The following is a 15,000-nucleotide window of genomic DNA, read 5'->3' as shown; positions in this document are numbered from 1 at the left end:
GGACCTCTACTCCATCCCCATCCCAAACTGTGACAAGAATGGAGACTTTCACGCCAAACAGGTCGGTGACACGCCCCTTAAAGTAGCATTATTATTATTATTATTATTTTTTTTAATTAAAACATCTCACCGTTGACTGCTGCTACACGGAACCTGAATCCCAAATGGACCCCTAATCCCTAACTCCAACTAAACATACTTGTTAGCCAGTGGATAGCCACAAGCAATAATGGTAATAGCTTCACCTTGACCTCGAAAGTGTTGGCCACATTTCTTACACCAGGCTGGTGGAGGCAGAAATCAGAGGACAGGCTCATTGTAATGCATGGAATGGAATAAGTGTCAAACACTCATTCCATACTATGCATAAAAATGAGCCCGTCCTCCGATTTCTATGGTACCATTCCTGATACCATTCCATGCATTACAATGAGCCAGGGGAGGCTGGTGGAGGTAGAAATCAGAAATCCACCAACCTCCCCTGGCTTACAACCTACCCTAATCTAACCCTCCCAGTGCTACACAGAGAGTGGGAAAGGGCACTAGGGGATTGAGAGATGACATGGGCCCGAAGACAAAGATATCTATCATCCTCTCAGTCTGACATCAGAGCCAGATGGACACACGAGTTTTACAATCCTACTGTAAATATTCCCCCCAAACTCCGTCACCGCTGCGTCCTCCAGAACACGGAACGTACGTACGTTTGATGAAATATTGACTCAGTAGTTCCAGATCATCAACAGAATGCCTGGAAACACATCGCTTGTTTTATGTGGGAATAGACTCCTGCCAAGGCTCCACGTCTTCAGGCACGCAACCAGAGTGGTTTCGAGAGAGTGGAGCTGAAGCGTTGCGTGTGTGCGATTCTTTTCTGCTAAGAACCGCCGTTAAAAAGGCGAACAATAATCGGTTCATAAAGTGAGAGTCATTGAGTGTGTGATTTATCAATGAAAATAGAGCTGAAATGTTGCGTGTTTGTGTCAGTGTGTGTGTGTGTGTGTGTGTGTGTGTGTGTGTGTGTGTGTGTGTAGCCCACTACACAAAACAGTGGTTTAACAACCCTAAAAGGGTTGACGGTAATCGTTTAATACTGTAGATGTTATTAGCATTTGGAAGCAAATATTTTATTGTTCTTTTAATCTGTCTTTGTCTGAATGGGCAACTTTGAAGATAAGAGGGAAAGACTCGGAGCAGGGAGAACAGAGGGACAGATAAGGCTTTGTGCCGTGCTGTTACTGTATGTCTGACTAAGCAGCCACAGAACTACACACGCACAGACTAGAGTGAGTCAGTGATAAACACACACACACACACACACACACACACACACACACACACACACACACACACACACACCAGGCAGTCTTGGGTTAGCTAGCTGGCTATGATTGTGTAATACGCTTAAAGTACCCTGGACGTCTGCTCTTTATGGTGTGTCTGTGTCTGCATGTGTGTGTGTGTGTGTGTGTGTGTGTGTGTGTGTGTGTGTGTGTGTGTGTGTGTGTGTGTGTGTGTGTGTGGTGTCAATGTGTGCGTGTGTGTGTGTGTGTGTGTGTGTGTGTGTGTGTGTGTGTGTGTGGTGTATGTGGGTGTATGTATATGTGTGTGTGTGTGTGTGTGTGTGTCTGGGTCAGGCTCAAAGGCATCTGTTTACTGTTTAACTATAATTGCACTATGGTGGAACAGAACTCCATGGCACTCTGTGTAAGCACTGCTGAGGTCAGGAAGGGCGATCTGGCAACTTCTCATTGCACGAACGGACCGGCTAGGAAACTAACACTAGTCTGATAGGGTGTTTACAACTACCCCAGGCTACTGGCAAGTACAGATCACACAGTGGATAGGATATGATACAGGGGAGGCTGGTGGTGGTAGAAATCAGAGGACAGGCTCACACATGTGTTTGATACCATTCCTCATTCCATGCCATGCATTACAAAGAGCCCGACTTCTGATATTGGCCTCCACCAGCCTCCACTGCTATGATATGATATGAAGTCAATTTCCATGGGCCATTTACCCAGCCAACTTACCTAGGCAACGCATGTCTACATGCCTCAGATAAGGCTGCTCATTACGAGAGATAGGTTCTAAACCACCTCTGCTACACTCCTAGAAAAAAAGGAAAAAACGTTTCTACCTAGATCCCAAAAGTGTTCTCCGCTTGTGCCTGTGCAAGAACCCTTTGAAGAACCCTTTTGGGTTCCAAGTAGAACCCTAATGGAACCCTGTTTTCTAAGAGCTTGTATGTGTATGTCAGTTGAGACTGGTGGAGGTAGAAATCGGAGGACAGGCTCATTGTAATGTATGGAGCGGAGTAAGGAATGGTATCCAGCACGTAGTTTGAAGTGTTAGATAGCATTACTCATTCCGTTCCATGCATTACAATGAACCCATTCTCCGATTTCTACCTCCACCAGCCTCCCCTGGTGTATGTACTGGTATTCATGTGTTGTTCTCTCCCCCCTCCCCCCTCCCCCCTCCACCCTACAGTGCCACCCGGCGCGTGACGGCCAACGGGGGAAGTGCTGGTGTGTGGACCAGAAGACGGGCATGAGATTGGCCGGACCCCTGGAGCTCAGGGGGGAGCTGGACTGTCACATAATGATGACTGCCACCTTGAGGGAGTAAGGGAGGGGGACCGGGGGGGAGATGCCCCCCCCCCCCCCCCCACCCCCACCCTGACCCCCTGGCTCCACTACCACCACCCAGGGTTGGGGGAGGGGGGACACAGGGCCAGCCAAATTCTACTGGTGCTGATTTTGATGGTTGGTTGGAACAGGCCTGGGTTAAATACATTTGCATATGTCAATATATGTACAGTATATGGTGTATATAGCGTAAATGACCATATATATGGCCATATACAGATATCAAATATAGAAGGAAGTATATGAGTTGGGCTTGTAGCTTTGTAGAGTTTGCAGTTTTGGGACTTTTCTATTGGTTCCATTGTACCAGGCAACATAAAGTGTAGCTCAAGTACACAGTATGTATAAGTATATGTATGTATTTGACCCAGGTGTGGTTTATGGAACTATGGCAGGAAAGGACTTAAACCCTAAAGCTTTGCTCTACCAAAGCGAGGCCAATGGTACTTGCAAAAAAAAAAAAAAAGAAACCATAGATTTTTTTTTCTTTTTACTATTGTTTGTGTCTGTGTGTGATTGTATGGGTCTCTCTATGCGTCTTTTAAGCACTTGTGTGTGTGTGTGTGTGTGTGTGTGTGTGTGTGTGTGTTCTGGGGATTTTGTAAAATTAGACAGAGATGAGATGCCCTTGGTTTCAAAAACAGATGGCAAAAAAATCAATACCCCAAATAAAAGCATTACTGTCAACAGGGAAGAACAACGTTTTTGCTTAGTGCGATACAACTCTGGCTTCGTTCGTTCTCTCAGCATCTTTGAAACACAACCCCGAGAGCTTTGAGTTCACTGTCCTTATATGGTTCACCATCGGACAACTTAGAGTAAGGTCTAGTAGAGAGAGGATTGGGGACAAAAAGAAAGAGATGGAAAGAGCTGAAGAGAGAGATAGTGCGTGTGTGTGTGTGAGAGAGAGAGAGAGAGAGAGAGAGAGAGAAAAAGGGAAAGCAATGTCTCCCTGCTTTGAATTACCAATTGATGATAAGCTGTGGGCTTTTCACAACATTTGGAGAGTAGAGTGAAAAGAGAGATTACTTTGAAAGAGGAAACAGGACCTCTGAGAGCGCAGCAGGCCCAGAATAGATGTTCTTTATCACTCCCCGGATCCCCCTCTCTCTTCATCCCTCCCTCTCTCTCTCTGCATCCCTTTCTCCTCATTCCCCCTCTCCACATCCCCTTCTCTTTGACAGGGAGCTTTCTCTCTCTCTCCCTCCCTCTCTGTGTCTCACTCTCACTCTGTCTCGTTCTCTCTCGTTCTCTCTCTCATTCCGTCTCTCTCTCTCCCTACCTACCTCCCTCCCTCGCTCCCTCTCTGTCTCCCTCTCTCTCTAAAACTCCCTCTCTGTGTCTCACTCTCTCTCTCTCTCTCCCTCCCTACCTACACCCCCCCCCCCCCCTCCCTTTCTCTGTGGTGTGTTCGTCCAGGGGGAGCTGGCAGCGTCGCAGGGCTCAGGCCTCTGCACAATGCTGATAGGATAATCGTGTTTCTCCAGCTGTGGAGCTGCAGTGCTGAGAGATGCCAGTGCTGCTAGGCTCTGATATCTGCTCTCCATGTTTGTATGAATGTGCTTCTATACACAAGCTTTCTTCTCCAAACAATCCGCCTTGGCAGTGTTGTGTCGTTTAACATACACAGTGCTATACAGTTATATTGTGCCAAAAATTGGCTTCTTTCGGCTCATTTTTGGGCATTGTTTTGGATGGAGACTGAGACTGGGGACGGAAAGATCCGGAGAGGACGAGTTTTGGTGTTTTTTTTCCTCAGTAAATCTTAGGATGGTCTAAATGCGGGACGGACCGCCGAGCGGCACACGTCTCGAAATGTTCATTTCATCTTTTTGTTACGTTGATGACATCAAACATAAATGTCAAAGCACAGAATCAGTGGCAGCATTACGCTAGTTAACAGTGACTTTGCATACATATGTGTGGGTTGTGACAAAATCGTATGGATGTTAGAGGAGATCAATTGCTTTGCCTGATGACAAAACATGCTCTTGGCTTTTCTAACTGCTAAAATGTCAGAAGCTAAAATGTCATAAGCTAAAACGTCAGAAGTCTAGAATGTAAGAAACCTCACACATAGCAACAAGACCGATTAAGGCTTCATTCCAATATTCACCCTAGTGTTCTGTACTACAAACAATGAGGCCATGTATGCTAGCTAGTCGTGTGGGTATTGGAACGTAGCCTAAGACTGCCTCCAATATTGATGAGTGATCGTCATCTTTCTCATATTAATCATGAGGCATTGTATACTATCAGCCAAGAAACAGTTATTATGTAATATACGAAATAAACTCACAGCCAAGAAACCGTTGTTTCTATTATGTAAAATAATCTTACAGTGCTGTTGCAACACCCCTTGCAAACTACCTAGCTGCTAGCTGCTACTAGTAACATTTCCATGGAAACGACTGTTACCATCCATACAGCAATTTGATTGTACTGCATATAGGAGGAGAGAAAGTGATCTGATTGGTTCTTCTTCTTCATTGCCAATCAACTGTAATCCGATTGGTTGATTCAGGCTCTACTGTAGCTGTGGACCACAGAGTGGTAAAGAGAGCGTGAGAGAGTGCATCCTAATAGTCTAAAGTGGCCTCCTCTCCTCATCTCCTTTCCTTTCCTTCATTCATGCCCTGATGTGACAGGACAAGATGAGTCGAGGCACTATGGTTAAAACCATAAAGATCACCTCCTTTCCCTTGCACTTTAATCTTCTGATCACTGCAGAATATATGAGTGGGAGGAGACGAGGAGACGAGGAGACGAGGAGAGGAGGGAAGCTACTTTAGACTGTTTGGGACTTGCTCAGCACAGATCAGCAGTGGGTTCAATGGGGTCAGCGTTGGTTTGTCATCAGTAGAAATGGATAGTGCACGTTGTCCTCCCCTGGGGGGGTTGGGTTACTAATTGACTCCAGGAAGGAAGAATCATCGCGCCCCGACGGTCATTATTGGTGTTAATGGTACACTGGCAACGTGAGCTTTGGTTTCATGGGGAGTTCATGGGGAACCGAGGGTTGTGTGTGTGTGTGTGTGTGTGTGTGTGTGTGTGTGTGTGTGTGTGTGTGTGTGTTTCTGTGTGGGAGTGTGTGTGTGTGTGTGTGTGTGTGTATGAAATGAGACATGAGGAGCAGTTGTCATGCATTATCTTTCAAGCGTTAAGAGGGGGCGCGCAGGTGTCTGAAAGCTGACTCCTTCAAACGACAGCCTGCTCTCTGGTCAGCAGAGTGGGGATAGAGGGAGAGGCAACAGAGACAGGGTTTGCACCAGGGGAGGCTGGTGGAGGTAGAAAGCCGAGGACGGGCTCATTATAACGCATGGAATGGAATGAGGAAGGGTATCCGTGTTCGATAACATTCCTCATTCCATTTCATGCTTTACGACGCGCCCGTCCTCCGATATCTACTTCCACAAGCTTCCACTGTATCTGTGCTGTAATACTTGTTTCCTTGTCGCAAAAGAAAGCCAAAGGTATCTAAAATATCTATGAGGATGTTTTCCTTGATATAATAGTTATTCTGTCTATAAGGGAGTCTGTAATGACCTCAGTCAATGACTTACTCTGTTACTGTTCTGACCTATTCAAGTTCTGCTTCAGTCATTCTGTTACAGGGGAGGCTGGTGGAGGTAGACATTGGAGGATGGGCTCATTGTGATGCTTGGAATGGAATGAGGTGTATCTCTTCTGATTTCTGCCTCCCCCCCTGCTCTGTAAACAGAACTTTGTCGATCACACACCATAACAAGCGTGAGTCTGGGCCTCTTCGCTGACTCATCAAGACCACAAATAGTTTTCTCTCTGGCTCTTTCTCTCTCTCTCTATGTTGGCTTTATTTTCTCAAACAGGATTTTTCTTTCCACCTCGTTCCACCATAACATCCCCTTTTCCTCAGAATTCCATCCACTATTCCCGGTATTTCATCCAAGCACTTCCCAAATGGAAAACCCCACCCTACTCATGGTCTGGCATGTCATACCAGTCATGGGACAAACTCCATCTTCCGATCTAATCCATAATCCACTTCACCTCAACCAAGCTAAATGATGTCACAATCAGCTTGATGTCATGATGATAAGACAGAGCCAGACTCTGAAGCCTCAGACACTGGCTCGGCCAAAGTTTGGACAAGCGAGACTATCCAAAAGGTTTATCCCAAAAAACAAACTTTAAAGATAAATCATCACACAGTGTGTTAAAAGGACACACGGTGTGTTATTACGGTTTTATTTCATTCAAAACACGTAGTGACTGACAATGAAAAGAACCAGCGTTCTAAGTGCGTCTCCAAAGACAACAGAAAAATAGTATTTTTGATGCATGCCACTCCAAAAAAGAAACTCAAATAAAAGGGGTGCTGTGTGTATGTATGTTCAATGTTGAATTTCACTTGTTTGGTTAGCCTATCAGTGTACTGTATGAAAAAAATGAAAAAACATTATGAAAGGAGTCTACCAGACATGGGTTCATACTTAGCTGTGCTTGATTGAGTTTGCCTGGCACAATGGAGCCAACGGAATAGTCCCAAAAGTGCAAACCCCACCCATCTGGCACTCCAGGCAGGCTCGAGCAAACGCTCAAAGTATCAAAAGTATTTCTAACACTTTTCTGCCCTGGTCTGTAGTCGACGTCCTAATCTGAGTCACAGCTCAGATTAAAACCTTCAATTAAGGTGCTACTGTGCCTATCATCTCTTGGTAAAGTAGTGCTATCTTTTAAAAACAACAACAACAACAAAGAAAATAGTCCAGGTTTTCCTGTTGACCCAAGACCCTCAGGGGCAGTTTCCCGGACACAGATTAAGACTAGTCCTGGACTAAATTACAATTTCAATAGGAAATCTCCATTGAAGACTTTTTTTAGTGTAGAATTAGGCTTAATCTGTGTCTGGTTAACCGCACCTCAGTGTTCTATCTCCCTACATGAAGCTGTGTATACTTATGCTATGTTACTTGATCTCTTGGCTATTGCTGTACTGTACTGTATTTGCATCTTTAAAGGGATATTCCTGTTTGCCTTGGACTTTTACTGTTAATTCTAGTGTAAAGAAAAACTCTTTAATTAAAGGGAAAGTTCACCCAAATGACAAAATCACATATTTTGTCAAGGAAAGGAAGGAAACAATATAGGCGATTTCATAATTTGGGTGAACTATCCCTTTAAGTAACTTTTGCATGTGTAACGATGGGAGTGTGTAGGGTTTGAAAATGTCAACATCTTGTGTGTCGTGTGTCTGACGGGTCCTGGATAGGGGCTATGCTGTATATTAAACATATTGTAGGAGGTGAACTCGTGAAGAGTTTGTATTAAATTGAATAATGACTTGGTTACCTTTGAAAATGATTACTCTATGAGAAAAATTGTATACTGTACATTGTATTAGAAATCAAATAAAGTATAAACATGTAGCATTTGATCTCCTTTGTAATTATTTCCCATATAAATGCCGGCTTCTTAATGTCAGGTTGTAGATATAGCCCCAGATGTTGTACCAGTAAATTACACCATGGAGATAGAGAAAGTTCAGGAAAAGAACAAACTGTGTGTGTGTGTGTGTGTGTGTGTGTGCGTGTGCATGTGTATGTCTGTCTGCTGTGTGTCTTTCCATCTGTCTGTCTGTATGTATGTCTGCCTGCCTGCCTGCCTGCCTGCCTTCCTGCCTGCGTGTGTGCATACGTGCGTGCGTGTGTGTGTGTGCGCCTTCTGCACAGAGTGCACTTTTGAAGTAATGCTTTCAGTCGTTCTATCTGGACCATCAAAGACCAACAAAAACACACCAGCTCAATGCCTATTTTCCAAGCTGACCACAAAATCAAACATTCCAACAAGTCAAACAGAACAGAACATCTTAGGTTTCTTTTAAAAGGAAAGAAAATCTGAAGAATGTATTTAGCTAGATCTTGTTTCTGAATTTGTTGACTGATAATATCATACCAGTGGTTAGTTCATGTTCTCTCTGGTTAGTTAATGTTTATTGATAATACTCAAGGCATTTGTCCGGCGAATAGCCTACCTCTGGAATGACACATGATAATAACAGGACAACCACCGCTTCTAAAAATACCCCCCTATAGCCTACCTCCACCAGAGTAAACCTTCAAGGCTGCTTTGTGAGTGTGTGTGTGTGTCTCTCTGTGTGTGTGTGTGTGTGTGTGTGTGCGTGTGTGTGTTTGTGTGTATGTGTGGCCCCCATCCTATACCCACAGACCTGACCCCTGACCTCAGGGCTGAAGACATGCTTTAGCCCCCCGAACTAAACCCTAGGCTTTAGCTTAGATGTACAGTAAAACCAAGAGAGGTGTGCAGTGTTTTTATTGAAACAGCAACAAGCAGAACAGATCTTTAGGCTACAAATGAGTGAGCAAGAATGCAAAGCATTTCAGTTCTAACAACATAGGAGCTATGAATGGAGAGGCGGGGGCCTTGGCTATCCTCAAAAGCCTATTGGTCAGCGAAGCAGAATGAAAAAGGCTAAAGTTTCATACGAATATCTGTTTGCATTTCTGTCATAAAGAGTTTGTAGCTATAGGGATAATGTGCACCAGCGGAGGCTGATGGAGGTAGAAATCGGAGGACGGGCTCATTGTAATCCATGGAATGGAACGGGGACGTGTTTGATACCATTCATTATTCCATTCCATGCATTACAATGAGCCATGCATTACAATGAGCCAATTTCTGCCTCCACTAGCCTCCCCTGATGTGCACCTCCTAGTGAGCCATTGTGTGTGACAATGTTTGGTCAGGTGGATGAGATTGCAAGATTCCTTCTGGCATCTAGCCAGTCAGCCCTGGTTTTCAGTGCACTAATGATTGTGACATCAAAGCCTCTTTCAAAGTATCTATTTATCTAATAATATAGATAATATCTGATGATATCAATTTGCCATAGAGTTCAATGGGAGGCATGTGGCTATGCCTACAGTTGTTTGTTGATGGTGGTTCTAAATCATGGGTTAGGTGCTCTATAAATTACAAATGGTTCAGTCTTTTTTGTAATGTATTCGCATATTTTCAGCAGATACAATAAACCACTTTCAATAGCCTAGGATAATAGTTTGCTCACCTGACCTGTCTAATGCTTATAACACCATGTCTATTTAATTACCATAGCTATGTTTGTCGTGGATGTCTGTGTTATTACATTATAATTCAATAAAAGCATAATGTGTGATTCAAATAATGTCTTCATATTTTTCATGAATTAACTGATAAGAAATTGTCTTTGTTGAAAAGAGTAGCATGTTTTGAATAACATGATGATTCAATTTAGAGTGCAATGCATGCATGGTTAGTTCTGGAAAATTCTATTGGAATCATATGAGTGGACCCCCATTCCTTCTTCTGAGTACTCCTCAGTCTGCTAGCTAAGCCACACACACATACACACAGTGTGGTGGGGACAAAGGATTTGGGGGTGAGTTTGCTGCCCATTACTTTTAAATTGCTTACAATTATGACAAACATAATATTGATATCTGTAGCGGACGTCAATGAGTTTATTTTTATTTGCCTGTATCTACATTGCATGTCATCAGTTTGTGTGAAATGCCACTTTTATTAAATCAGATTCACAGAATGCAAGGGGATGTGACTGTATTGTGACAGCTAGCTTAGAGCTAGCTAGCTAGGAAGCAGGGGGGGGGGGGTAACATTTAATCTAAAGACGAGTTACATTTCACACTCAAATGTAACATTTTGCCAGTTAACATGTTATAAATCTGTAATAACGAAGACCGTGCGCTTTCCATCTAAGTTATCAAGACAACAGATGGTGGTTGCTAGCTAGCCTTGCAAGGATAAGTGAGTCAGTAAGCTGGCTAGTTAGCATAGCATAGCTAGCTAACCGATTTCGCAGCTGGCTGTCAGCCAACAATATGCAAGATGACAGCAATTTATTTTTCAGCGAACGCCTCGACGTTTGTCTGAATAATTAACCGACGTCGAATTGTCAGATAATCACTCTACATGGTTAATTATTCTGTACGCAAATAGCTAGCCAGCCAGCCAGCCCTGCAATCCTGACAGATACGCAGCTGTCATGCCTATGCTGTGTCTGTGTGCACTGTGTTGTGATGTTGGTGCACATACGCTACGTCGCCTGACAGACCATTATGTTGGCTTCATCGGCATCTTTTGTCTTGTGAACGAATAAGCGAGACACTTTCAATGCCACTCAAATCAGTAACGAATACAGTTGATGAATATGAATTCACTCCACAATGTTTTTACCTCGTTCTAAATGTGTTTACAGAACCAATGACGGGAATATCTGATCTTCTGCCAAGATCATGTCAAGTAAGAAATTATTTAGCAATTACTAACATTATATGCAAGAAAATATACATGTTTTTGTTAGGTGTATGACATAGAATTGGCCACATTTGGGCTACAAATAATAATGCAAATGAATAGCCTATGTCATATCATAATTTAACAAGCTTGCCAAGATCAGCTTCTGAGATTATTAATTCCTGCAATTGTAGCCTAATTGGCATATAATTTTGTTCAATTGTTACCAGAGACAAAAATATCAAATATTCCATAAGGGGACTGATTTAATAAAAACTGCGAAATTATGATAGTCTATCTGTATGCAAAAGGGGTCTTGCTTTGTCTTAATATCTCACCTTTTGTTTCACAACAGAAAAATCGTATGCCCCTCCTCCCCCCCCTGCCCCTACACCAGTAAGTATTTCAGATGGTGCCTGAAAAGCCATACTAGGGATATACAGTAATCCCATGATATTCATGATGGCCATTTCTATCTTTCAATGTTAAAGAAATGTTACAGGAATCCTCGCGACGATGTTTGTATCTTTCGTTTTGGGTCCGGATGGTCAATGTATAGTTAATACAAATATAATCTAAGAAATGAATCACTGTTTTACAGTACCTCATTCAGCCACGGAATCCCTAGTTTATCAGTGCAAGTATTCTGAAGCACGGCAGACACTTTTGTTCCTAGCTTGGCTCGTGTGCGGGGACCTGCTCATCAGCTGCACTTAGGCTGAAATTATACAAATGATCCTGTTCAATCACTTTAACTTACTAGTGGCCATTGTGAGACACTCTCAATTTCTGCCAACAATTTATTTTGATTGGACTCTTAAAAGTCGCTTCGTGAGCGTATGTTATTTGAATATACAAGTACTATTTTGAGACTGTGATCTCCCCTTTTGTATTCGAGCTTTGAGTCTGTGTTTTTGTATCCTGTCTTGTCTACTCTTCCTAAGTAAAGATCCTTTTGTTTGGTACCGCTAACTACTCGTCCGTCTCCCTTTCTCTGCACCGCACCTGGGTCAGCTTACAACACCTAAACCTTACACTTTTCTTCTTCTGTAATGGTCATTCTCTGATTCGTGTGTTTCTGTCTCCTGTGGTTCCATCAGCAGCTGCCCAGCACCCCAGGGTTTGTGGGGTACAACCCGTACAGCCACCTGGCCTACAACAACTACAGGCTGGGAGGGACCCAGGGCAGCAACAGCCGGGTAACGGTAGGCTGTTATCACCTCCACACAACACCAGACCTGGGTTAGATGGGTCATACGGACCTGGGTTAAATGGGTCATACAGACCTGGGTTAAATACATATGTCATACAGACCTGGGTTAAATACATATGTCATACATACCTGGGTTAGATGGGTCATACGGACCTGGGTTAAATACATATGTCATACAGACCTGGGTTAAATGGGTCATATAGACCTGGGTTAAATGTATATGTCATACAGACCTGGGTTAGATGGGTCATACGGACCTGGGTTAAATACATATGTCATACAGACCTGGGTTAGATGGGTCATACGGACCTGGGTTAAATGTATATGTCATACAGACCTGGGTTAGATGTATATGTCATACAGACCTTGGTTAAATGCATATGTCATACAGACCTGGGTTAAATGGGTCATATAGACCTGGGTTAAATGTATATGTCATACAGACCTGGGTTAAATGCATATGTCATACAGACCTTGGTTAAATGCATATGTCAAGTATTTGACATATATATTTGACCTTGGTCTGAGAACAGAACGGCAAAACATCAGACTCCATAGTAATAACAGGAGGAGGCAAAGTGAATTTTAGATTCTAGTTTGATAGAAGCCGAAATAATATAATCTATAACAGCTCAGCTCTGGAATTTGAGTCTTGTGCTGTGTTCCTAGAGAGAATGAGAGCGAATGAACTGCCAGTATGATTCCATTCCATTCCATTCCCAAGATGTTCTGAAATGTGTTCCATTCCAAACCCCCCCGTCCCGTCCCGTCCTCTGTCTCAACCATGCAACACATTAGTACAGACCGAATAGCCAAGTGTCCATCTGTGTGTACTCAGAACCCGCCCGCTGCCCTTCAAAGTCTGCATCGCTAGCTGACAGCCATGCTAGCTTAGTAGCCCATGCCGTCCGCGTTGCCATGGCATCGTCGACCCGGCACTTGGCAGGACTCGGGGCTGCTGCAGAGTAATTCATTGGTCGCTGCATGCAAGCTGTGGCCGGCTCTCTGAGGCTGATAAAGGCGGCGCGTCACGCCGCGTGTGCAAATCTTCAGCTTTAGGGGGGAGAATTTCACATTTTCTGTTCATTCGCTGTCGGTAAATTATAGTCTCTGCGTGATTTCTGTGTGCTGATTGGGTTCAAACTGTCTTTAATTAAGGGTACATTGAACTTGATAAGGATGTGCTTTAATGTGGCTTAGTTGTGGGTTGAAGAGTGGTTGTCAATGAGTATTCAACCATTCTGCATGTACAGTCCATATAGTAGGCTATCCTTCTAATCAGCCTATATATCTTGCCTAGTGTGAGATTGTATCAGGGGAGGCTGGTGGAGGTAGAAATCGGAGGACGGGCTTGTAATGCATGGAATGGAATGAGGAATGGTCCTCCGATTTCTACCTCCACCAGCCTCCACCGGATTGCATGACTAGCTAGCCGGTAATTCTCTAACACAGGTATGCTGTCCTTAGACTGCCCTAATCAGTGTCTTGTTTTGTTTTCCCCTCAGAATTCCTCTGGCATAAACATTCCAAAGCCACCCAAGCCTCCAGACAAGCCTTTGATGCCCTACATGAGGTACAGCAGGAAGGTAAGATGGATGAGCTGTCCACTGGTCTGGCATGGCACTTATTGCAGTGGAGGCTGGTGGAGGTAGAAATTGGAGGACGGGCTCATTATAATGCTTGAAACGTAATGAGAAATGGTATAAAACACTTACAGGGGTTTGATACCATTCCTTATTCCATTCCACGCATTACAATGAACCTCTGATTTCTACCTCCACCAGCCTCCCCTGTTACCCTTACCAAACGCTAACAACACACAGCACGTAGTCAGCCAAGAGTTAGGATCCTGCGTACTAATTGGTTCACGGAGGTAGGTGTGGTGTGTGACTGTAGAAATGCAACCTCTAGTCATTAAAAGCATGTTAATTATACTCCAGTGTGAGTATTAACCAGGAGAGTGAGTTTAAACCACACAGCCTAGCCTAATAAATAGCCCCAACACCAACCCTTTTATACCCCAGAGGAGGCTGGTGGAGGTAGAAATCGGAGGACGAGCTCATTGTAATGCATGGAACAGAATACCATTCCTCACGTGTATGATACCATTCCTCATTCCGTCCCATGCATTACAATGATGAATGAAATCCTCCGATTTCTACCTCCACCAGCCTCCACCGCCCTGATATACCCCTACACACACACACACACACACATACCCCAATGCCCCATGTCTGGTTCTTGCCACCAGGTTTGGGACCAGGTTAAAGCCTCCAACCCTGAGCTGAAGCTTTGGGAGATTGGGAAGATAATCGGTGGCATGTGGAGGGACCTCACTGACGAGGAGAAACAGGATTATCTGAATGAGTACGAAGCAGAGAAGGTTGGTTTGTTTACCTGTTGTTGTTGATTCTATCAATCATGGGGTGTTGTTACCATGGCTGACCACTAGTTGTGTCTACTCTGCTCTCCAAACAGTTGTGGGTCCCTCCAGTCATCGTTCCTTCCTCGAAACACTGAGTTTAAAACCTTTAATTCACTTGATTAGACAATCAAAACACACATGCACAACCACACGCCTACTGTATGTAATGGCAGTTGAACACATTCAAAACAATCGAGGAGGACACGGTCAGGCCAAGGGCTTTTCTGTCCGTTGTGGTCCTCCATTGAACAGCTTTTGAGGGTTCAACTTGTTCACCTGGGTTCTGTCTCCCTGTCATCTCTCTCTCTCCCCCTCTCTCTTTTTCTCTCCCTCCTTCCCTCCCTCTCCTAGATTGAGTATAATGAGAGTATGAAGGCCTACCACAACTCCCCAGCCTACTTGGCCTACGTGAATGC

At 44.0% G+C, this 15,000-nt stretch overlaps 2 protein-coding genes across 2 annotated transcripts in view; both read left to right on the top strand.

Annotated features, from left to right (window-relative positions):
* LOC310821589 (insulin-like growth factor-binding protein 4) overlaps nt 1-3,861 on the top strand; it is a 19,340-nt gene extending 15,479 nt beyond the window's left edge. Inside the window, exons 3-4 of the mRNA XM_083693674.1 lie at nt 1-61; nt 2,497-3,861. The exon at nt 1-61 is cut by the window's left edge and continues 65 nt beyond it. Of these exons, the coding sequence (XP_083549800.1) occupies nt 1-61; nt 2,497-2,634 (199 nt within the window). The 3' untranslated portion in view covers nt 2,635-3,861. The remainder of the gene's footprint in view (nt 62-2,496) is intronic.
* Nucleotides 3,862-10,035: 6,174 nt separating this feature from the next.
* The window catches only part of LOC310821932 (SWI/SNF-related matrix-associated actin-dependent regulator of chromatin subfamily E member 1-like), a 12,174-nt gene continuing 7,209 nt past the window's right edge, over nt 10,036-15,000 (top strand). Inside the window, exons 1-7 of the mRNA XM_083694212.1 lie at nt 10,036-10,071; nt 10,909-10,952; nt 11,302-11,342; nt 12,047-12,151; nt 13,665-13,745; nt 14,411-14,542; nt 14,936-15,000. The exon at nt 14,936-15,000 is cut by the window's right edge and continues 107 nt beyond it. Coding sequence (XP_083550338.1) covers nt 10,946-10,952; nt 11,302-11,342; nt 12,047-12,151; nt 13,665-13,745; nt 14,411-14,542; nt 14,936-15,000 — 431 coding nt within the window. The 5' untranslated portion in view covers nt 10,036-10,071; nt 10,909-10,945. The remainder of the gene's footprint in view (nt 10,072-10,908; nt 10,953-11,301; nt 11,343-12,046; nt 12,152-13,664; nt 13,746-14,410; nt 14,543-14,935) is intronic.

Source organism: Argentina silus (assembly GCF_951799395.1).
Source record: "Argentina silus genome assembly, chromosome: 22".
NCBI classification, from domain to species: Eukaryota; Metazoa; Chordata; class Actinopteri; order Argentiniformes; family Argentinidae; genus Argentina; species Argentina silus.
This window is presented reverse-complemented; position numbering and strand designations above follow the sequence as displayed.